Source organism: Maylandia zebra, linkage group LG11, assembly GCF_041146795.1.
Source record: "Maylandia zebra isolate NMK-2024a linkage group LG11, Mzebra_GT3a, whole genome shotgun sequence".
In the NCBI taxonomy this organism is placed as follows: domain Eukaryota; kingdom Metazoa; phylum Chordata; class Actinopteri; order Cichliformes; family Cichlidae; genus Maylandia; species Maylandia zebra.
Genome location: NC_135177.1, coordinates 2512194 through 2535559, shown reverse-complemented (window position 1 = coordinate 2535559; position 23366 = coordinate 2512194). Strand labels below are relative to the sequence as shown.

The window sequence follows — 23366 nt, the reverse complement described above, 5'->3', positions numbered from 1 at the left end:
TGAGAACAGTTTAGACAATATTTTTCTGAAAAGTCTGTGTAACTTAGAATGACACCGTTATCATCCAACAAATCTGTTATGAATATAATATTTTTGTTCAAACTAGTCACTCTTGAAAATTGATTTTTGATTAAGTGTTATTACCCTATTATTCCATAAGGTTGAATTATGGGGAGAAGTTGTGGGTAAATCTCATTTTCCCAAAAATGCAACGTCTGTTTTGGAAAGTTTGATATCTTTATGGGGATTTTATTTGCCGCAAAATCACATTTCAAAATAAAGTCTAATCCTGTATACTATTTTATTAAACAAGAATCATGGGATGTGGAGCTAAGTAGAGTCTGGCTGTGACAGACAAGATTTTAACCATTTAATTCTAAGGGTGCCAACCATAAATTCCAATTCTGGAGTTTTGATACCACCTTTATTGTATCCCTTCACAAGCTGAGATCTTTCTATGTAATGGGTTTTATTCCTCCACAAAAATTCGAACACATTTCTATTTATGGTTTTCATGGTATTTATCGTTTTTTTTATTTTTATATCGTTTACGTGGCGCAAAAAAGGTTGGGGACTGCTGTACTACCAGGTTGCTGAGTAGAAATCCTTGTAGTGTTTTGAAATATACCACTTTTTCCATCAGTTTCCTTGTCAGGAAACAACTTCCTGTTCAGCAGAAATGCCTCTGGTTTCAGTGGTGTGTGTGAGAGCGTTTCAGTTGTGTGTGTGAGAGCGTTTCAGTAGTGTGTGTGAGAGCTAGCGTTTCAGTAGTGTGTGTGAGAGCTAAAATTTCAGTAGTGTGTGTGAGAGCTAAAATTTCAGTAGTGTGTGTGAGAGCTAAAATTTCAGTAGTGTGTGTGAGAGCGTTTCAGTAGTGTGTGAGAGAGCGTTTCAGTAGTGTGTGTGAGAGCGTTTCAGTAGTGTGTGTGAGAGCGTTTCAGTAGTGTGTGAGAGAGCGTTTCAGTAGTGTGTGAGAGCGTTTCAGTAGTGTGTGTGAGAGCGTTTCAGTAGTGTGTGTGAGAGCGTTTCAGTAGTGTGTGTGAGAGCGTTTCAGTAGTGTGTGTGAGAGAGCGTTTCAGTAGTGTGTGTGAGAGCGTTTCAGTAGTGTGAGAGAGCGTTTCAGTAGTGTGTGAGAGAGCGTTTCAGTAGTGTGTGAGAGAGCGTTTCAGTAGTGTGTGAGAGCGTTTCAGTAGTGTGTGTGAGAGCGTTTCAGTAGTGTGTGAGAGAGCGTTTCAGTAGTGTGTGAGAGCGTTTCAGTAGTGTGAGAGAGCGTTTCAGTAGTGTGTGAGAGAGCGTTTCAGTAGTGTGTGTGAGAGCGTTTCAGTAGTGTGTGTGAGAGCGTTTCAGTAGTGTGTGTGAGAGAGCGTTTCAGTAGTGTGTGTGAGAGCGTTTCAGTGGTGTGTGTGAGAGCGTTTCAGTAGTGTGTGTGAGAGCTAAAATTTCAGTAGTGTGTGTGAGAGCGTTTCAGTAGTGTGTGTGAGAGCGTTTCAGTAGTGTGTGTGAGAGCGTTTCAGTAGTGTGTGTGAGAGCTAAAATTTCAGTAGTGTGTGTGAGAGCGTTTCAGTAGTGTGTGTGAGAGCGTTTCAGTAGTGTGTGTGAGAGCGTTTCAGTAGTGTGTGTGAGAGCGTTTCAGTTGTGTGTGTGAGAGCGTTTCAGTAGTGTGTGTGAGAGCGTTTCAGTAGTGTGTGTGAGAGCGTTTCAGTTGTGTGTGTGAGAGCGTTTCAGTAGTGTGTGTGAGAGCGTTTCAGTTGTGTGTGCGTGAGAGCGTTTCAGTAGTGTGTGTGAGAGCGTTTCAGTAGTGTGTGTGAGAGCGTTTCAGTAGTGTGTGTGAGAGCTAAAATTTCAGTAGTGTGTGTGAGAGCGTTTCAGTAGTGTGTGTGAGAGCGTTTCAGTTGTGTGTGTGAGAGCGTTTCAGTAGTGTGTGTGAGAGCTAAAATTTCAGTAGTGTGTGTGAGAGCGTTTCAGTGGTGTGTGTGAGAGCGTTTCAGTAGTGTGTGTGAGAGCGTTTCAGTAGTGTGTGTGAGAGCGTTTCAGTAGTGTGTGTGAGAGCGTTTCAGCAGTGTGTGTGAGAGCGTTTCAGTAGTGTGTGTGAGAGAGCGTTTCAGTAGTGTGTGTGAGAGCTAAAATTTCAGTAGTGTGTGTGAGAGCGTTTCAGTAGTGTGTGTGAGAGCGTTTCAGTAGTGTGTGTGAGAGCGTTTCAGTAGTGTGTGTGAGAGCTAAAATTTCAGTAGTGTGTGTGAGAGCGTTTCAGTAGTGTGTGTGAGAGCGTTTCAGTAGTGTGTGTGAGAGCGTTTCAGTAGTGTGTGTGAGAGCGTTTCAGTAGTGTGTGTGAGAGCGTTTCAGTAGTGTGTGTGAGAGCGTTTCAGTAGTGTGTGTGAGAGCGTTTCAGTAGTGTGTGTGAGAGCTAAAATTTCAGTAGTGTGTGTGAGAGCGTTTCAGTAGTGTGTGTGAGAGCGTTTCAGCAGTGTGTGTGAGAGCGTTTCAGTAGTGTGTGTGAGAGCGTTTCAGTTGTGTGTGTGAGAGCGTTTCAGTTGTGTGTGTGAGAGCTAAAATTTCAGTAGTGTGTGTGAGAGCTAAAATTTCAGTAGTGTGTGTGAGAGCGTTTCAGTAGTGTGTGTGAGAGCGTTTCAGTAGTGTGTGTGAGAGCTAAAATTTCAGTAGTGTGTGTGAGAGCTAAAATTTCAGTTGTGTGTGTGAGAGCGTTTCAGTAGTGTGTGTGAGAGCTAAAATTTCAGTAGTGTGTGTGAGAGCGTTTCAGTAGTGTGTGTGAGAGCGTTTCAGTAGTGTGTGTGAGAGCGTTTCAGTAGTGTGTGTGAGAGCGTTTCAGTAGTGTGTGTGAGAGCTAAAATTTCAGTTGTGTGTGTGAGAGCGTTTCAGTAGTGTGTGTGAGAGCGTTTCAGTAGTGTGTGTGAGAGCTAAAATTTCAGTAGTGTGTGTGAGAGCGTTTCAGTAGTGTGTGTGAGAGCGTTTCAGTAGTGTGTGTGAGAGCGTTTCAGTAGTGTGTGTGAGAGCGTTTCAGTAGTGTGTGTGAGAGCGTTTCAGTAGTGTGTGTGAGAGCGTTTCAGTTGTGTGTGTGAGAGCTAAAATTTCAGTTGTGTGTGTGAGAGCGTTTCAGTAGTGTGTGTGAGAGCGTTTCAGTAGTGTGTGTGAGAGCGTTTCAGTAGTGTGTGTGAGAGCGTTTCAGTTGTGTGTGTGAGAGCGTTTCAGTAGTGTGTGTGAGAGCGTTTCAGTTGTGTGTGTGAGAGCTAAAATTTCAGTTGTGTGTGTGAGAGCGTTTCAGTAGTGTGTGTGAGAGCGTTTCAGTTGTGTGTGTGAGAGCGTTTCAGTAGTGTGTGTGAGAGCGTTTCAGTAGTGTGTGTGAGAGCTAAAATTTCAGTAGTGTGTGTGAGAGCGTTTCAGTAGTGTGTGTGAGAGCGTTTCAGTAGTGTGTGTGAGAGCTAAAATTTCAGTAGTGTGTGTGAGAGCGTTTCAGTAGTGTGTGTGAGAGCGTTTCAGTAGTGTGTGTGAGAGCGTTTCAGTAGTGTGTGTGAGAGCGTTTCAGTTGTGTGTGTGAGAGCTAAAATTTCAGTAGTGTGTGTGAGAGCGTTTCAGTAGTGTGTGTGAGAGCGTTTCAGTAGTGTGTGTGAGAGCGTTTCAGTAGTGTGTGTGAGAGCTAAAATTTCAGTAGTGTGTGTGAGAGCGTTTCAGTAGTGTGTGTGAGAGCGTTTCAGTTGTGTGTGTGAGAGCGTTTCAGTAGTGTGTGTGAGAGCGTTTCAGTTGTGTGTGTGAGAGCGTTTCAGTAGTGTGTGTGAGAGCGTTTCAGTAGTGTGTGTGAGAGCGTTTCAGTAGTGTGTGTGAGAGCGTTTCAGTTGTGTGTGTGAGAGCGTTTCAGTAGTGTGTGTGAGAGCGTTTCAGTTGTGTGTGTGAGAGCTAAAATTTCAGTTGTGTGTGTGAGAGCGTTTCAGTAGTGTGTGTGAGAGCGTTTCAGTTGTGTGTGTGAGAGCGTTTCAGTAGTGTGTGTGAGAGCGTTTCAGTAGTGTGTGTGAGAGCGTTTCAGTAGTGTGTGTGAGAGCGTTTCAGTAGTGTGTGTGAGAGCGTTTCAGTAGTGTGTGTGAGAGCTAAAATTTCAGTAGTGTGTGTGAGAGCGTTTCAGTAGTGTGTGTGAGAGCGTTTCAGTTGTGTGTGTGAGAGCGTTTCAGTAGTGTGTGTGAGAGAGCGTTTCAGTAGTGTGTGTGAGAGCTAAAATTTCAGTAGTGTGTGTGAGAGCTAAAATTTCAGTAGTGTGTGTGAGTGCGTTTCAGTAGTGTGTGTGAGAGCGTTTCAGTAGTGTGTGTGAGAGCGTTTCAGTAGTGTGTGTGAGAGCGTTTCAGTAGTGTGTGTGAGAGCTAAAATTTCAGTAGTGTGTGTGAGAGCGTTTCAGTAGTGTGTGTGAGAGCGTTTCAGTAGTGTGTGTGAGAGCGTTTCAGTAGTGTGTGAGAGAGCGTTTCAGTAGTGTGTGTGAGAGCTAAAATTTCAGTAGTGTGTGTGAGTGCGTTTCAGTAGTGTGTGTGAGAGCATTTCAGTTGTGTGTGTGAGAGCGTTTCAGTAGTGTGTGTGAGAGCTAAAATTTCAGTAGTGTGTGTGAGAGCGTTTCAGTAGTGTGTGTGAGAGCATTTCAGTTGTGTGTGTGAGAGCGTTTCAGTAGTGTGTGTGAGAGCGTTTCAGTAGTGTGTGTGAGAGCTAAAATTTCAGTAGTGTGTGTGAGTGCGTTTCAGTAGTGTGTGTGAGAGCGTTTCAGTAGTGTGTGTGAGAGCGTTTCAGTAGTGTGTGTGAGAGCTAAAATTTCAGTAGTGTGTGTGAGAGCTAAAATTTCAGTAGTGTGTGTGAGAGCTAAAATTTCAGTAGTGTGTGTGAGAGCGTTTCAGTTGTGTGTGTGAGAGCTAAAATTTCAGTTGTGTGTGTGAGAGCGTTTCAGTAGTGTGTGTGAGAGCGTTTCAGTTGTGTGTGTGAGAGCGTTTCAGTAGTGTGTGTGAGAGCGTTTCAGTAGTGTGTGTGAGAGCTAAAATTTCAGTAGTGTGTGTGAGAGCGTTTCAGTAGTGTGTGTGAGAGCGTTTCAGTAGTGTGTGTGAGAGCGTTTCAGTAGTGTGTGTGAGAGCTAAAATTTCAGTAGTGTGTGTGAGAGCGTTTCAGTAGTGTGTGTGAGAGCGTTTCAGTAGTGTGTGTGAGAGCGTTTCAGTAGTGTGTGTGAGAGCGTTTCAGTTGTGTGTGTGAGAGCTAAAATTTCAGTAGTGTGTGTGAGAGCGTTTCAGTAGTGTGTGTGAGAGCGTTTCAGTAGTGTGTGTGAGAGCGTTTCAGTAGTGTGTGTGAGAGCTAAAATTTCAGTAGTGTGTGTGAGAGCGTTTCAGTAGTGTGTGTGAGAGCGTTTCAGTTGTGTGTGTGAGAGCGTTTCAGTAGTGTGTGTGAGAGCGTTTCAGTTGTGTGTGTGAGAGCGTTTCAGTAGTGTGTGTGAGAGCGTTTCAGTAGTGTGTGTGAGAGCGTTTCAGTTGTGTGTGTGAGAGCGTTTCAGTAGTGTGTGTGAGAGCGTTTCAGTTGTGTGTGTGAGAGCTAAAATTTCAGTTGTGTGTGTGAGAGCGTTTCAGTAGTGTGTGTGAGAGCGTTTCAGTTGTGTGTGTGAGAGCTAAAATTTCAGTTGTGTGTGTGAGAGCGTTTCAGTAGTGTGTGTGAGAGCGTTTCAGTAGTGTGTGTGAGAGCGTTTCAGTAGTGTGTGTGAGAGCGTTTCAGTAGTGTGTGTGAGAGCGTTTCAGTAGTGTGTGTGAGAGCGTTTCAGTAGTGTGTGTGAGAGCTAAAATTTCAGTAGTGTGTGTGAGAGCGTTTCAGTAGTGTGTGTGAGAGCGTTTCAGTTGTGTGTGTGAGAGCGTTTCAGTAGTGTGTGTGAGAGAGCGTTTCAGTAGTGTGTGTGAGAGCTAAAATTTCAGTAGTGTGTGTGAGAGCTAAAATTTCAGTAGTGTGTGTGAGTGCGTTTCAGTAGTGTGTGTGAGAGCGTTTCAGTAGTGTGTGTGAGAGCGTTTCAGTAGTGTGTGTGAGAGCTAAAATTTCAGTAGTGTGTGTGAGAGCGTTTCAGTAGTGTGTGTGAGAGCGTTTCAGTAGTGTGTGTGAGAGCGTTTCAGTAGTGTGTGAGAGAGCGTTTCAGTAGTGTGTGTGAGAGCTAAAATTTCAGTAGTGTGTGTGAGTGCGTTTCAGTAGTGTGTGTGAGAGCATTTCAGTTGTGTGTGTGAGAGCGTTTCAGTAGTGTGTGTGAGAGCTAAAATTTCAGTAGTGTGTGTGAGAGCGTTTCAGTAGTGTGTATGAGAGCATTTCAGTTGTGTGTGTGAGAGCGTTTCAGTAGTGTGTGTGAGAGCGTTTCAGTAGTGTGTGTGAGAGCTAAAATTTCAGTAGTGTGTGTGAGTGCGTTTCAGTAGTGTGTGTGAGAGCGTTTCAGTAGTGTGTGTGAGAGCGTTTCAGTAGTGTGTGTGAGAGCTAAAATTTCAGTAGTGTGTGTGAGAGCTAAAATTTCAGTAGTGTGTGTGAGAGCTAAAATTTCAGTAGTGTGTGTGAGAGCGTTTCAGTAGTGTGTGTGAGAGCGTTTCAGTAGTGTGTGTGAGAGCGTTTCAGTTGTGTGTGTGAGAGCTAAAATTTCAGTTGTGTGTGTGAGAGCGTTTCAGTAGTGTGTGTGAGAGCGTTTCAGTTGTGTGTGTGAGAGCGTTTCAGTAGTGTGTGTGAGAGCGTTTCAGTAGTGTGTGTGAGAGCGTTTCAGTAGTGTGTGTGAGAGCGTTTCAGTAGTGTGTGTGAGAGCATTTCAGTTGTGTGTGTGAGAGCGTTTCAGTAGTGTGTGTGAGAGCGTTTCAGTTGTGTGTGTGAGAGCTAAAATTTCAGTTGTGTGTGTGAGAGCGTTTCAGTAGTGTGTGTGAGAGCGTTTCAGTTGTGTGTGTGAGAGCGTTTCAGTAGTGTGTGTGAGAGCGTTTCAGTAGTGTGTGTGAGAGCGTTTCAGTAGTGTGTGTGAGAGCTAAAATTTCAGTAGTGTGTGTGAGAGCGTTTCAGTAGTGTGTGTGAGAGCGTTTCAGTTGTGTGTGTGAGAGCGTTTCAGTAGTGTGTGTGAGAGAGCGTTTCAGTAGTGTGTGTGAGAGCTAAAATTTCAGTAGTGTGTGTGAGAGCTAAAATTTCAGTAGTGTGTGTGAGTGCGTTTCAGTAGTGTGTGTGAGAGCGTTTCAGTAGTGTGTGTGAGAGCGTTTCAGTAGTGTGTGTGAGAGCGTTTCAGTAGTGTGTGTGAGAGCTAAAATTTCAGTTGTGTGTGTGAGAGCGTTTCAGTAGTGTGTGTGAGAGCGTTTCAGTAGTGTGTGTGAGAGCTAAAATTTCAGTAGTGTGTGTGAGAGCGTTTCAGTAGTGTGTGTGAGAGCGTTTCAGTTGTGTGTGTGAGAGCGTTTCAGTAGTGTGTGTGAGAGCGTTTCAGTAGTGTGTGTGAGAGAGCGTTTCAGTAGTGTGTGTGAGAGCTAAAATTTCAGTAGTGTGTGTGAGTGCGTTTCAGTAGTGTGTGTGAGAGCATTTCAGTTGTGTGTGTGAGAGCGTTTCAGTAGTGTGTGTGAGAGCTAAAATTTCAGTAGTGTGTGTGAGAGCGTTTCAGTAGTGTGTGTGAGAGCTAAAATTTCAGTTGTGTGTGTGAGAGCGTTTCAGTAGTGTGTGTGAGAGCGTTTCAGTAGTGTGTGTGAGAGCTAAAATTTCAGTAGTGTGTGTGAGAGCGTTTCAGTAGTGTGTGTGAGAGCGTTTCAGTTGTGTGTGTGAGAGCGTTTCAGTAGTGTGTGTGAGAGCGTTTCAGTAGTGTGTGTGAGAGAGCGTTTCAGTAGTGTGTGTGAGAGCTAAAATTTCAGTAGTGTGTGTGAGTGCGTTTCAGTAGTGTGTGTGAGAGCATTTCAGTTGTGTGTGTGAGAGCGTTTCAGTAGTGTGTGTGAGAGCTAAAATTTCAGTAGTGTGTGTGAGAGCGTTTCAGTAGTGTGTGTGAGAGCATTTCAGTTGTGTGTGTGAGAGCGTTTCAGTAGTGTGTGTGAGAGCGTTTCAGTAGTGTGTGTGAGAGCTAAAATTTCAGTAGTGTGTGTGAGAGCTAAAATTTCAGTAGTGTGTGTGAGAGCTAAAATTTCAGTAGTGTGTGTGAGAGCGTTTCAGTAGTGTGTGTGAGAGCTAAAATTTCAGTAGTGTGTGTGAGAGCTAAAATTTCAGTAGTGTGTGTGAGAGCGTTTCAGTAGTGTGTGTGAGAGCGTTTCAGTAGTGTGTGTGAGAGCGTTTCAGTAGTGTGTGTGAGAGCGTTTCAGTAGTGTGTGTGAGAGCGTTTCAGTAGTGTGTGTGAGAGCATTTCAGTTGTGTGTGTGAGAGCGTTTCAGTAGTGTGTGTGAGAGCGTTTCAGTAATAATGTCCCTTACGGCACCTCATATCTGGAGCTTTGCAATGGTACCACACTTTAATCCTGTGAGCACTCCACAGTGACCCTCAGACTGACACCTGAATTAAGATGAATCCAATTCGATTAGAGTCTATTTATGTAAATAATCCAGTCAGATCACAACAACAGTCGCCTCAAGGTGCTTTATATTGTATGGTAGACCCTACAATAATACAAAGATAACAGAGAAATCTCAGATGACCCCCTATGAACAAGCACTTTGGCGACAGTGGGAAGGAAAAACTCCCTTTTAACAGGAAGAAACCTCCAGCAGAACCAGGCTCAGGGAGGGGCGGGGCCATCTGCTGCGATTGGTTGGGGGTGAGGGGAGGAAGACAGGATTAAGACATGCTGTGGAAGAGAGACAGACGTGAATAATAACAAAGGATTAAATCCAAAGTGTGTGTGAGAGCGTTTCAGTAGTGTGTGTGAGAGCTAAAATTTCAGTAGTGTGTGTGAGAGCTAAAATTTCAGTAGTGTGTGTGAGAGCTAAAATTTCAGTAGTGTGTGTGAGAGCGTTTCAGTTGTGTGTGTGAGAGCTAAAATTTCAGTTGTGTGTGTGAGAGCGTTTCAGTAGTGTGTGTGAGAGCGTTTCAGTTGTGTGTGTGAGAGCGTTTCAGTAGTGTGTGTGAGAGCGTTTCAGTAGTGTGTGTGAGAGCTAAAATTTCAGTAGTGTGTGTGAGAGCGTTTCAGTAGTGTGTGTGAGAGCGTTTCAGTAGTGTGTGTGAGAGCGTTTCAGTAGTGTGTGTGAGAGCTAAAATTTCAGTAGTGTGTGTGAGAGCGTTTCAGTAGTGTGTGTGAGAGCGTTTCAGTAGTGTGTGTGAGAGCGTTTCAGTAGTGTGTGTGAGAGCGTTTCAGTTGTGTGTGTGAGAGCTAAAATTTCAGTAGTGTGTGTGAGAGCGTTTCAGTAGTGTGTGTGAGAGCGTTTCAGTAGTGTGTGTGAGAGCGTTTCAGTAGTGTGTGTGAGAGCTAAAATTTCAGTAGTGTGTGTGAGAGCGTTTCAGTAGTGTGTGTGAGAGCGTTTCAGTAGTGTGTGTGAGAGCGTTTCAGTAGTGTGTGTGAGAGCTAAAATTTCAGTAGTGTGTGTGAGTGCGTTTCAGTAGTGTGTGTGAGAGCGTTTCAGTAGTGTGTGTGAGAGCGTTTCAGTAGTGTGTGTGAGAGCTAAAATTTCAGTAGTGTGTGTGAGAGCTAAAATTTCAGTAGTGTGTGTGAGAGCTAAAATTTCAGTAGTGTGTGTGAGAGCGTTTCAGTAGTGTGTGTGAGAGCGTTTCAGTAGTGTGTGTGAGAGCGTTTCAGTTGTGTGTGTGAGAGCTAAAATTTCAGTTGTGTGTGTGAGAGCGTTTCAGTAGTGTGTGTGAGAGCGTTTCAGTTGTGTGTGTGAGAGCGTTTCAGTAGTGTGTGTGAGAGCGTTTCAGTAGTGTGTGTGAGAGCGTTTCAGTAGTGTGTGTGAGAGCGTTTCAGTAGTGTGTGTGAGAGCATTTCAGTTGTGTGTGTGAGAGCGTTTCAGTAGTGTGTGTGAGAGCGTTTCAGTTGTGTGTGTGAGAGCTAAAATTTCAGTTGTGTGTGTGAGAGCGTTTCAGTAGTGTGTGTGAGAGCGTTTCAGTTGTGTGTGTGAGAGCGTTTCAGTAGTGTGTGTGAGAGCGTTTCAGTAGTGTGTGTGAGAGCGTTTCAGTAGTGTGTGTGAGAGCTAAAATTTCAGTAGTGTGTGTGAGAGCGTTTCAGTAGTGTGTGTGAGAGCGTTTCAGTTGTGTGTGTGAGAGCGTTTCAGTAGTGTGTGTGAGAGAGCGTTTCAGTAGTGTGTGTGAGAGCTAAAATTTCAGTAGTGTGTGTGAGAGCTAAAATTTCAGTAGTGTGTGTGAGTGCGTTTCAGTAGTGTGTGTGAGAGCGTTTCAGTAGTGTGTGTGAGAGCGTTTCAGTAGTGTGTGTGAGAGCGTTTCAGTAGTGTGTGTGAGAGCTAAAATTTCAGTTGTGTGTGTGAGAGCGTTTCAGTAGTGTGTGTGAGAGCGTTTCAGTAGTGTGTGTGAGAGCTAAAATTTCAGTAGTGTGTGTGAGAGCGTTTCAGTAGTGTGTGTGAGAGCGTTTCAGTTGTGTGTGTGAGAGCGTTTCAGTAGTGTGTGTGAGAGCGTTTCAGTAGTGTGTGTGAGAGAGCGTTTCAGTAGTGTGTGTGAGAGCTAAAATTTCAGTAGTGTGTGTGAGTGCGTTTCAGTAGTGTGTGTGAGAGCATTTCAGTTGTGTGTGTGAGAGCGTTTCAGTAGTGTGTGTGAGAGCTAAAATTTCAGTAGTGTGTGTGAGAGCGTTTCAGTAGTGTGTGTGAGAGCTAAAATTTCAGTTGTGTGTGTGAGAGCGTTTCAGTAGTGTGTGTGAGAGCGTTTCAGTAGTGTGTGTGAGAGCTAAAATTTCAGTAGTGTGTGTGAGAGCGTTTCAGTAGTGTGTGTGAGAGCGTTTCAGTTGTGTGTGTGAGAGCGTTTCAGTAGTGTGTGTGAGAGCGTTTCAGTAGTGTGTGTGAGAGAGCGTTTCAGTAGTGTGTGTGAGAGCTAAAATTTCAGTAGTGTGTGTGAGTGCGTTTCAGTAGTGTGTGTGAGAGCATTTCAGTTGTGTGTGTGAGAGCGTTTCAGTAGTGTGTGTGAGAGCTAAAATTTCAGTAGTGTGTGTGAGAGCGTTTCAGTAGTGTGTGTGAGAGCATTTCAGTTGTGTGTGTGAGAGCGTTTCAGTAGTGTGTGTGAGAGCGTTTCAGTAGTGTGTGTGAGAGCTAAAATTTCAGTAGTGTGTGTGAGAGCTAAAATTTCAGTAGTGTGTGTGAGAGCTAAAATTTCAGTAGTGTGTGTGAGAGCGTTTCAGTAGTGTGTGTGAGAGCTAAAATTTCAGTAGTGTGTGTGAGAGCTAAAATTTCAGTAGTGTGTGTGAGAGCGTTTCAGTAGTGTGTGTGAGAGCGTTTCAGTAGTGTGTGTGAGAGCGTTTCAGTAGTGTGTGTGAGAGCGTTTCAGTAGTGTGTGTGAGAGCGTTTCAGTAGTGTGTGTGAGAGCATTTCAGTTGTGTGTGTGAGAGCGTTTCAGTAGTGTGTGTGAGAGCGTTTCAGTAATAATGTCCCTTACGGCACCTCATATCTGGAGCTTTGCAATGGTACCACACTTTAATCCTGTGAGCACTCCACAGTGACCCTCAGACTGACACCTGAATTAAGATGAATCCAATTCGATTAGAGTCTATTTATGTAAATAATCCAGTCAGATCACAACAACAGTCGCCTCAAGGTGCTTTATATTGTATGGTAGACCCTACAATAATACAAAGATAACAGAGAAATCTCAGATGACCCCCTATGAACAAGCACTTTGGCGACAGTGGGAAGGAAAAACTCCCTTTTAACAGGAAGAAACCTCCAGCAGAACCAGGCTCAGGGAGGGGCGGGGCCATCTGCTGCGATTGGTTGGGGGTGAGGGGAGGAAGACAGGATTAAGACATGCTGTGGAAGAGAGACAGACGTGAATAATAACAAAGGATTAAATCCAAAGTGTCGTGTAAACACATGCTGAGTGAAAAAGAAACACTCAGTGCATCATGGGACATTCCCAGCAGCCTAAGCCCTGTTGCAAATTAAGTGTCAGTGTGTTTGTCCTCAGTGTAGGTTTACATGATTTTGTCTGGACTACGAGAGTACACTGATATAAAACAGTTACAGTTATAATGGGTATTTATTCTCCATCCTACCTCCTCTCTGGCAATGGTCATGTTGTCCTGGACATCTCCAAACACAGTAGGCTGGATGAAGTATCCTCTGTCTGCAGCTATTCCTCCTCCACACATCAGCTTGGCTCCTTCTCTCTTCCCGCTGCTGATGTATCCCAGAATCTTGTTGAATTGCTCCTGATCTATCTGGAGAGTTTATTGGAAGAATACATCGATTGTATGTGACGGCGCAAAGTACTCGACTCTGAGAACAACACAGACTTTATATATGTGTACCTGAGGTCCCTGCTCTGTCTTAAGGTTAAAAGGATCTCCTACAACTCGTTTCTTGGCTCGCTCCACACTGCGCTCCACAAACTCATCGTAGACATCGGCTTGGACATAGGTTCGAGAGCCAGCACAGCAACACTGGCCTTGGTTGAAAAACAGAGCGAAGTGGGACTGCTCCACAGCGTACTCCACTGAATCAGGAAGAAACAGAAAAACTTTCACTGGAGACAATCTTAAAACAGAAGCAGCACTAAGATTCTTAGACTGTCCAGTGGTAACATTATAGCAGTCACTGCCACAAAGCAGAAGACTTAGGACAGAGGACGTACTGTCGGCATCAGACAGGATGATGTTGGGGCTCTTTCCTCCCAGCTCCAAAGTGACTTTCTTCAGGTTGCTGCTGCCTGAAGCCTGCTGGATTAGATGACCCACCTGACCGACAGGAGGAAAGGCAGAGCTATATTCAACACTGCTACTTATGATGTGAGCGTTAAAATTCACCAGGCGTGTGGATTAAAACATACGCTGTCAATTTTGCAGAAAAAAATGACTCAACATTTTTCCCGCTTTCTAATCAAAATGCAAAATTTCTCTTTGCACACTGGCTGCTTGTTCACTCACTCAGAGCCGTGCTTGTCAGGCATTATTTCTTTTGGTTAAGTTGCGTAACACTCACCTATGAATCATTCAAGAATAAAAAAAGACACTTAACATAGTGCTGTCTTTTCTGCTCTTTGTTACTACAGCCTGTCACAAAAACACATCATTTGTTCTAATTTCTTTTACTTGACTCTACAAATCTAACAAAGACCTGCATCCACAGTACAGATCCAGGTCTTTGCACATAAAGCAGGTAATGGATGTGTGGCTGCTCTGAATTAGCGTGGAGTATATGTACGGTGATAACAAAGGGCTATTCTATTCTAGAAGATCACAGAAACATCTAAACAATACTTTAAATAATGACCAAACGAAACTGTTTTGTTTTCCTGTGTATCCAAGTCTAGCTTTGTATTTCTGGCATCCATCAACAAAGCTGTGTTTGAGTGAGGTCCTGCCTATGAGTCCGCATTTTTGGTCGTCATCCTGCCTGCTTCACATCGCCACATGACATCCTGCTGCTATCCTTTGGTTACATATCACCCCTGACTCCGCCCACTCCAGCCTGCCTGCACTCTCTTCTTCCCCCCTCTTATGAACCGTCTGTTGCTTTGGTGGTTGGACTCCAGGTATTTAAACTCGTCTACCCTCAGCACCTCCATGTTTTCCATGTTCACCTTTCCCTCCATGTCCGTCTCATTCCCTCATTGCTTCTACCGACTTTCATTCTTCCTCCAGCACATACTTCACCCTCTGCAGGTCCTCTTCCACCTGTTCCCTGTCTACCTGAACATCAGACTCCTTCCTGAACTCTCCAGGCCATCAAGTCAAGTACCTCCCTTGGTAGGTAACACAGCCAGTCACCAACAGCTCAGTGCCCTCGTTGCATATCCGGTCAGTGATGGATATGGTATGATGCATAGGGTTACACCACTTGCTACTGACAGGCAAATTTAGCCCCACTCACTCTGCTCTGTCTGCTCATTCTGAAGCCACTAAAACTCATCACAGAGTCGGTAATGATGTTTCAGCCATGTCTCTGTCAGGCACAACAGGCTGCTCTCCCAATACAATTTCTGTTAAAGGGATGGTTGGCTCAACAGAGCTCTGACTGTTTGTCAGCCTGGCTACAGAGCTGAAGAGAAACCTGGGGTTGTTCTTATTTTCTTCAATCAGTGATGAATAGTAAGATGTTCTGGCTTTGCGGAGCGCTTTCTTATAAAGCAGCAAACTATTTCTCTAGTGGGTGGATTATATTCTTAAACTTAGTTGCAGCGCTTTCAGAAAGACATCTACTGTGATAAAGTCTACTCTCCACCGCTGTGTAATCAATTATTGTAAATGTGAATGTTATCAGGAAATGATCAGACAGGAGAGGGTTTTCAGGAAACACTGTTAAATGTTCAGTTTCTATGCCATATGTTAAAACAAGATCTAGAGTGTGATTAAAGTGGTGGGTGGGTTCTTTTTCATTTTGAGAGAAGCCAATTGAGTCTAATAACAGATTAAATGCCATGTTGAGGCTGTCATTTTTAGCATCTACATGGATGTTAAAATCACCCACAATAATTATTTTATCTGAGCTCAGAACTAAATCAGATATAAAGTCTGAGAAATCAGACAGAAGCTCTGTGTAAGGCCCAGGTGGACCATAGATCATTTTTGCCATGTTAGGTTATAAAATTAAGGAAATTTAGATTTCCACCCAGAGCATGTAACACAAAGAGAAATGCACTCTGTCCAACCATTCTGCTCACAAAGATCAGAACAAAGTCAGCATTAGCTCGGAGTAGATAAGTAAACCTCAGGTGATTTGATTCTGTTTGATTATTATTTATTTCTGCTTTCCCCTCTTAATAAAACATCTTGCAATTAAAGCCTAAATTGTGCACATTCACCTTTTAACCCTTTGTGAAACATTAGTATGAATAGCTCTAACAGGTTATTCCAGCCTTTTAAAAGTAAGAGCCCGTTTGAGGTGACCTGTTCTAGAGGGAGCTGCTGGAACAGGTGTGGCTGGTAAGGCTACTGCAGAATTAGGCGAGTGCCCTCACCCATCAGCTCCATGTAAACTCTGCATTGCCTGCTGGGTAATAGGATCAGAGCCGATCCAGACGTTCTGTATTTGTGTGCCGGCTCCACCAGATCAACACAGCACAGAATCAGAACCCTTCCCAGAGAAATGATGGATTTTGAATCAGAGTTTTCTGTCAACAGTTTAAATAGTTGCACAAACATTGCTGAGGCATTAGCTGCACTTTGTGTAAATAGCTGTATATAAGTTTGTTGCTTATAAATAGGTCTATTCTGATTTTTTAGATCCTTCCATCAAGTGGAAACGACTTGTCCACATTTTTGAGCTATACTTTATTATAAATTCAACATGATATCCCAAAGTTTGTAGATGTCTTAACACCAGTTTCAGTAATGTATTCCAGACTGCATACTTGGGATTTCAACAGTAATAAAAATAATAGTAATGATGCAAATGATGCTGAAGCAAAAATTCCTCATTTTAACATTGTCATAAAGTTCAGCGAAACACAAAGAAGAGCAGTACTTTTATAACAATGTTCTGTAAATACTTTGTGTCAGTGATTCCTCCACAGAAGAACATGTACTGTGTTAAAATCACAGCCAGGCATAAGAGAAAGTTTGAGTTTGTCATTTGTCTCATTTATCAGTGTTTATTTTACACTGTGACAGGACTCCACACTTGATAGTCAGGACTCATTGTGATTATTATTAGTGTTTGACATTTGTCAGAGTGTGGAAGGAGAGTTAAAAACAAATCCACAAATTATTAGTAAAACTACCGTTACGACATCTACATAATGTAATTTACTAATCATATTATTTTTTTCAGTAATGATAGCTTTATTAGAACAATCATATCCAGCGATCAATGTTTTTTGTTTTTTTTTGTTTTTGTTTTTTAAGAAAGATGAAGGAAAAGAAAAACAGAAGGGGAGAGGGACAGTGAGAAAGGAAAAAAAATCTCCTGGATCACCTGTTGAGAGAAGAAGAGAAAACAAGCAAAAAAAACAGAGCAACATACTAAACACAACACCATCACGTTAATCTAGCTAAGTGTAAACAGCAGTAAATACTAAATATTCAATGTTGTTGTGTGTTGTTCTAAAGTGCATTTAAAACCCGGGAGAGCATGGTGCTGCTGCCAGAGAGCAGCAGGTGTCAGCACGGCCCCTCCCGAGAACCCTCAATGTCTACATGGGTTTAAAATTGAGAGGTGGGCACCGGCGCCAGAGGTAGGTTTGAGTACACAGACCGTCCGCTGGACACCGTTAACGTGCCCACCCTCAAGGCCCTATATATATGTGTGTGTTATGAGAGTGTGAGTAATGTGGATGTCTAAGTTGTGAGATAAAATTGAGGCACAGGTGGCCAGAAGGGGACAGGGGGGGGGATGTCTCCCCTGCACCCTCGTGACACACCCGCACCCCAAGGCCGTGTGGGTGAGTGTGGTGGAGCGGGAAGAGGGAGGCAGCCGGGGATGGGGAGGAAAAGAAGGGAGGGGAGGATGCCCCTCCCTAGGGCCAGCTCCCCCGCTGACCCCAGTAGGCACCCCCGTCCTCTGGTACCCACCAAGGCAAGGGAGCCCAGGTCCATCCAGACCGGGGCCTACGGTAGCACTGCCAAGCCCCACAGGACCCGGGGCAGCCCACCCCACCGCAGAGGAAACTGTACCCACCCCAACATTCAATCGTCTCCCAGACTACACAAGACAACAGACACCCAGGTTAAGTTTATTCTCCACCTCTCCTATGTCTCTCCCCCACCTGCAGAGTGGACTCCTGCAAGGATGGAACAACCTCCCCGCCAGTTGAAGAGCCCCCCAGTTAGGCCGATGCACAAGAGGCCCCCTGCGCCAGGGCTGATCATATTATTAATGTATTTATTTATTTATTCATCAGCAGTCTTAAGAAAGCCGGGAGAGGCTTCAGGCGACTACGACGGGTTATTTTACGACATAAATTTTGCCTGGTTTCTACATTCAGGGTCATATAATGATGATGTTTAACCACATTTCTGACTAAAACTAGACGAGCAATAGAAATGTATCTACGAGCAGTGTGTGAATATAAGGTATGACAACATTAAGCCCAAGCAGGCCCAGTTTTTAATAAGAAGACTGGTAACACAACCGCAGCAGTGATGAAGTCTGTCTGTACGCACGGCAAAGAGCAAAGAGCTGTTACAGAGACACTGACCTCAGGGAGAGACGAAGAACATGTTTTTCCCAGTAAAACCTTTACTGTTTGGGGGTGCACCAGGCCACAGGTCAAGGCTTTTGTAAGATATACAAATAAAAGTTTTTTTGCAGACCAATAAAAATGTACACAGTAAAACTGCGAGGCGCTGACAGATGTGACAGATGCTCATTTAAACCATTAAACATTGTAATGTCTGAGTTTTTATTATTGCTCATTAAAAAAGATTCTTTATCAATAATTGCTGCTCTAATCTCAATCCCATGTTGCCTCGTTCTCGAGTTCTCTCATTCACAGATGTGGGTGTCCACACCACGTGCCCGCTCGCAGTCCCCCACAGCCTTTTACAGCTGTAGTCTGTGGTTTGCACGGTCCCTCACTAAGACCAGTTTACATGGGCTGGTTCTCCCTACCTGTCATCAAATGGAGTTTTTGCACCTGTAACTGACTACTGCAGTGTTTTTGCAGGTACAGTGGGGCAAAAAAGTATTTAGTCAGCCACCGATTGTGCAAGTTCCCCCACCTAAAATGATGACAGAGGTCAGTAATTTGCACCAGAGGTACACTTCAACTGTGAGAGACAGAATGTGAAAAAAAATCCATGAATCCACATGGTAGGATTTGTAAAGAATTTATTCGTAAATCAGGGTGGAAAATAAGTATTTGGTCACCTCAAACAAGGAAAATCTCTGGCTCTCACAGACCTGTAACGTCTTCTGTAAGAAGCTTTTCTGTCCCCCACTCGTTACCTGTATGAATGGCACCTGTTTGAACTCATCATCTGTATAAAAGACACCTGTCCACAGCCTCAAACAGTCAGACTCCAAACTCCGCCATGGCCAAGACCAAAGAGCTTTCGAAGGACACCAGGAAAAGTATTGTAGACCTGCACCAGACTGGGAAGAGTGAATCTACAATAGGCAAGCAGCTTGGTGTGAAAAAATCAACTGTGGGAGCAATCATCAGAAAATGGAAGACATACAAGACCACTGATAATCTCCCTCGATCTGGGGCTCCACGCAAGATCTCATCCCGTGGGGTCAAAATGATCATGAGAACGGTGAGCAAAGATCCCAGAACCACACGGGGGGACCTGGTGAATGACCTGCAGAGAGCTGGGACCAAAGTAACAAAGGTCACCATCAGTAACACACTACAACGGCAGGGAATCAAATCCCGCAGTGCCAGACGTGTTCCGCTGCTGAAGCCAGTGCATGTCCAGGCCCGTCTGAAGTTTGCCAGAGAGCACATGGATGATACAGCAGAGGATTGGGAGAATGTCATGTGGTCAGATGAAACCAAAGTAGAACTTTTTGGTATAAACTCAACTCGTCGTGTTTGGAGGAAGAAGAATACTGAGTTGCATCCCAAGAACACCATACCTACTGTGAAGCATGGGGGTGGAAACATCATGCTATGGGGCTGTTTTTCTGCCAAGGGGACAGGACGACTGATCCGTGTTAAGGACAGAATGAATGGGGCCATGTATCGTGAGATTTTGAGCCAAAACCTCCTTCCATCAGTGAGAACTTTGAAGATGAAATGAGGCTGGGTCTTCCAACATGACAATGATCCAAAACACACCGCCCGGGCAACAAAGGAGTGGCTCCGTAAGAAGCATTTGAAAGTCCTGGAGTGGCCTAGCCAGTCTCCAGACCTCAACCCCATAGAAAATCTGTGGCGGGAGTTGAAAGTCCGTGTTGCTCGGCGACAGCCCCAAAACATCACTGCTCTCGAGAAGATCTGCATGGAGGAATGGGCCAAAATACCAGCTACTGTGTGTGCAAACCTGGTAAAGACCTATAGTAAACGTTTGACCTCTGTTATTGCCAACAAAGGTTATGTTACAAAGTATTGAGTTGTATTTTTGTTATTGACCAAATACTTATTTTCCACCCTGATTTACGAATAAATTCTTTACAAATCCTACCATGTGGATTCATGGATTTTTTTTTCACATTCTGTCTCTCACAGTTGAAGTGTACCTCTGGTGCAAATTACTGACCTCTGTCATCATGTTAGGTGGGGGAACTTGCACAATCGGTGGCTGACTAAATACTTTTTTGCCCCACTGTATCTGCGGCTGCATTTGGAGTCTCCCGTTCAGGGGACAAACTTCTGAGGCTGGATGCTGTCCGATCGAGTAATGCTGCCTGTGATCACTGCTGCTACGACTGCTAAATATTTGGAAAACAAGTTTAAATTCCGAGCATTACCAATCGTTGTACACACAATGGCAAAGCTTCGGTTTCCTTTGACCTTATTTTCATCATTGTATATCACCTGAAATGTTTAGAACAGAGCTCCACATATTTCTGGCATTTACACACACATGTTCACTATTGTTATGCAGTCTGAATGCTCTCTGCCTGGCCTGTCCATTTGCAGTCCATCTAAAATGCACCTCTCTGACAGGACCCAGCAAATCTTTCATTTTTAGCGTTTGTAAGAACAATGGCATAATTGTTTCACAAACTAAAAGTGAAGCTTGCACTCTAGAAGCCTTATGTCTTCTAATTATGTATATCAGTGTTTATAGACAGGTTCAGCCTTGTGATTCTGTGGTGGACTCATTTAAACCTCTCCTTTTTATGTTGCTGCAGAAACAAACTGAAGTAAAAGCCGGCCTACAGCACATTGTTGGGCCGTGGTCACTTTCTGCTCCATATCATGTTTGGCTTCAATCACATAGCCCGACAGCTGGTGCAGAATAAGAGGGTTTGGATATTTTGACTTGTTTTTAGTTTTCCAGCCCCTCGTGCCAATAATTCCCTCCGTCCATCTGCGGGTCGCGGGGCAGCAGCCTAAGGAGAGAAACCCAGACCCCTCTCTCCCCAGCTCCAGCTTATCCAGGGGATCACCAAGGCGTTCCCAGGCCAGCTGAGAGATGTAATCCTGGGTCTGCCCCGAGGCCTCCTCCTGGTGGGACATGCCCAGAACACCTCACCCAGGAGGCGCCCAGGAGGCATCTTTATCAGATGCCTGAACCACCTCAGCTGGCTCCTTTCGATGTGGAGGAGCAGCGACTCGACTCTGAGCCCCTCCCGGATTGGCTGAACTCCTCACCCTATCTCTGAGGGAGAGGCCGGCCACCCTTTGGAGGAAGCTCATTTCTGCCACTCGTTCTTTCGGCCATGCCAGTAATTATTTATGAGTTTTAGCAAACATACAGCATGTTACTGTCCAACCAACAACTCGTGGCACAAAAGGCAATAACTGTCGTACCTCTGTGGATCCAGTAAAAGCCACCTTGTCGACATCCATGTGCCTTGCAATGGCAGCACCAGCTGTTGGTCCCATGCCAGACAGGATATTCACAACACCTTCAGGAAAACCCACCTGGAACAGAACCAAAGCTTAGGAAAACCTGGCTTTTTGTGTATAGGGTCACATCAAAAATACATTACTCTCTCTTTCAATAAAATTTAACACATCAGGACATTTTTTAAATCATGTCGTCCTTACCAGGTCCTATACGATTTAAATACAACTCAGATGAATAACAATACACAATGTGTTAAACCACGTCATTATTGATCTCCCAAAACTGAAACCAAAATGCAGCAGCAGTGTGTAGGACGTCCCCCGGGTTCAGCAGCAAGTCGCAGTGATGGTTTCTCTGTGAATAATCTCTCACATCACCCCCGGAGAATTTTACTCGCTCTTCTTTACAACGATACTTTAGTTCATTGAGCTTTGTGGGCATTTGTTTATGCACAGCTCTTTGAGGGTCCCAGCACAATACTTCAGTTGGGTTAGGGTCTTGGTGTTGAGTAGACCACTGCAGGACCTTAATTCTTTTCCTTTTCAGGCACTCTGTGGTAGATTTCCTGCTGTGCTGGGATCCTTGTCCTGCTGCTTGATCCATTTTGGCTCACTGACAAATGGCCGCACGTTTGTCTGCTGAGGTGGTTAAAATAAGCTCTCCAGTGTCCTGGCCCCTCTGGTAGATCACATTAAACCTAATTCTGTTATGGGATGGCTGTTGGAGAGCATTCCTCCCTATAGTGGTACCAAAGGTTGTATTCCAGCTCCCGAGGAAATCAAATCCTCCCAGACTACAGTGTGTGCCAGCGCTGGAGAGGAGATTCCTCTCTCAGTCTGGGCTGGGTGGGAGTTTGCTCTTTGTCACCAGTTGCTCATGAGTTCATGGATTGAATCCTGTCTCTCAGAGAGGTCGTTTTCCGTAGCCATGGGGCAGCACTCCTCGGCCTCTGCCCCATTCACTGTGGTGTTCCTCAAGGATCTGTGCTCGGCCCAGTTCTTTTTTCCTTGTACATGCAGCCGTTAGGATTAATATTTTAAAAATATAACATTTCCTTCACTGCTACGCCGACGACATACAAATTCATTTCCCTTTGACATCGGATGTTTCTACTTCTCTGCAAGCCCTATTTGACTGTCTAAATGAGAGAGACTAAACTTGGTTATCACGTCTCTCACACTGAACCAGGATAAGACCGAAGTTACAGTTTTGATAGTCACACCCTGCTGGAACAGCTACAGTGGGGCAAAAAAGTATTTAGTCAGCCACCGATTGTGCAAGTTCCCCCACCTAAAATGATGACAGAGGTCAGTAATTTGCACCAGAGGTACACTTCAACTGTGAGAGACAGAATGTGAAAAAAAAATCCATGAATCCACATGGTAGGATTTGTAAAGAATTTATTTGTAAATCAGGGTGGAAAATAAGTATTTGGTCAATAACAAAAATACAACTCAATACTTTGTAACATAACCTTTGTTGGCAATAACAGAGGTCAAACGTTTACTATAGGTCTTTACCAGGTTTGCACACACAGTAGCTGGTATTTTGGCCCATTCCTCCATGCAGATCTTCTCGAGAGCAGTGATGTTTTGGGGCTGTCGCCGAGCAACACGGACTTTCAACTCCCGCCACAGATTTTCTATGGGGTTGAGGTCTGGAGACTGGCTAGGCCACTCCAGGACTTTCAAATGCTTCTTACGGAGCCACTCCTTTGTTGCCCGGGCGGTGTGTTTTGGATCATTGTCATGTTGGAAGACCCAGCCTCGTTTCATCTTCAAAGTTCTCACTGATGGAAGGAGGTTTTGGCTCAAAATCTCACGATACATGGCCCCATTCATTCTGTCCTTAACACGGATCAGTCGTCCTGTCCCCTTGGCAGAAAAACAGCCCCATAGCATGATGTTTCCACCCCCATGCTTCACAGTAGGTATGGTGTTCTTGGGATGCAACTCAGTATTCTTCTTCCTCCAAACACGACGAGTTGAGTTTATAGCAAAAAGTTCTACTTTGGTTTCATCTGACCACATGACATTCTCCCAATCCTCTGCTGTATCATCCATGTGCTCTCTGGCAAACTTCAGACGGGCCTGGACATGCACTGGCTTCAGCAGCGGAACACGTCTGGCACTGCGGGATTTGATTCCCTGCCGTTGTAGTGTGTTACTGATGGTGACCTTTGTTACTTTGATCCCAGCTCTCTGCAGGTCATTCACCAGGTCCCCCCGTGTGGTTCTGGGATCTTTGCTCACCGTTCTCATGATCATTTTGACCCCACGGGATGAGATCTTGCGTGGAGCCCCAGATCGAGGGAGATTATCAGTGGTCTTGTATGTCTTCCATTTTCTGATGATTGCTCCCACAGTTGATTTTTTCACACCAAGCTGCTTGCCTATTGTAGATTCACTCTTCCCAGTCTGGTGCAGGTCTACAATACTTTTCCTGGTGTCCTTCGAAAGCTCTTTGGTCTTGGCCATGGCGGAGTTTGGAGTCTGACTGTTTGAGGCTGTGGACAGGTGTCTTTTATACAGATGATGAGTTCAAACAGGTGCCATTCATACAGGTAACGAGTGGGGGACAGAAAAGCTTCTTACAGAAGACGTTACAGGTCTGTGAGAGCCAGAGATTTCCCTTGTTTGAGGTGACCAAATACTTATTTTCCACCCTGATTTACGAATAAATTCTTTACAAATCCTACCATGTGGATTCATGGATTTATTTTTTCACATTCTGTCTCTCACAGTTGAAGTGTACCTCTGGTGCACATTACTGACCTCTGTCATCATTTTAAGTGGGGGAACTTGCACAATCGGTGGCTGACTAAATACTTTTTTGCCCCACTGTACCTGATGCCTTAGGGCCCCTTGCTAGCCATCTCTCGCTCACT

At 44.5% G+C, this 23366-nt stretch overlaps 1 protein-coding gene and 1 long non-coding RNA gene across 4 annotated transcripts in view; one reads left to right on the top strand and one right to left on the bottom strand.

Moving 5' to 3' along the window:
• The window catches only part of LOC101468171 (aldehyde dehydrogenase 2 family member), a 43469-nt gene that overhangs the window by 8019 nt on the left and 12084 nt on the right, over positions 1–23366 (bottom strand). Inside the window, exons 7-10 of the mRNA XM_004571311.3 lie at positions 20440–20553; positions 12712–12814; positions 12389–12573; positions 12134–12298 (exon numbers count right to left, since the gene is read on the bottom strand). Coding sequence (XP_004571368.1) covers positions 12134–12298; positions 12389–12573; positions 12712–12814; positions 20440–20553 — 567 coding nt within the window. The remainder of the gene's footprint in view (positions 1–12133; positions 12299–12388; positions 12574–12711; positions 12815–20439; positions 20554–23366) is intronic.
• LOC143421022 (uncharacterized) overlaps positions 1–23366 on the top strand; it is a 46714-nt gene that overhangs the window by 15266 nt on the left and 8082 nt on the right. For 2 of the 3 annotated variants that reach the window (XR_013100744.1, XR_013100745.1), the window contains exons 1-2: positions 12810–13611; positions 13721–13825. This is a non-coding gene — a long non-coding RNA (uncharacterized LOC143421022). Of the gene's footprint in view, positions 1–12809; positions 13612–13720; positions 13836–23366 lie in introns of those variants that run through there. The other variant, XR_013100743.1, reaches the window with a different exon arrangement.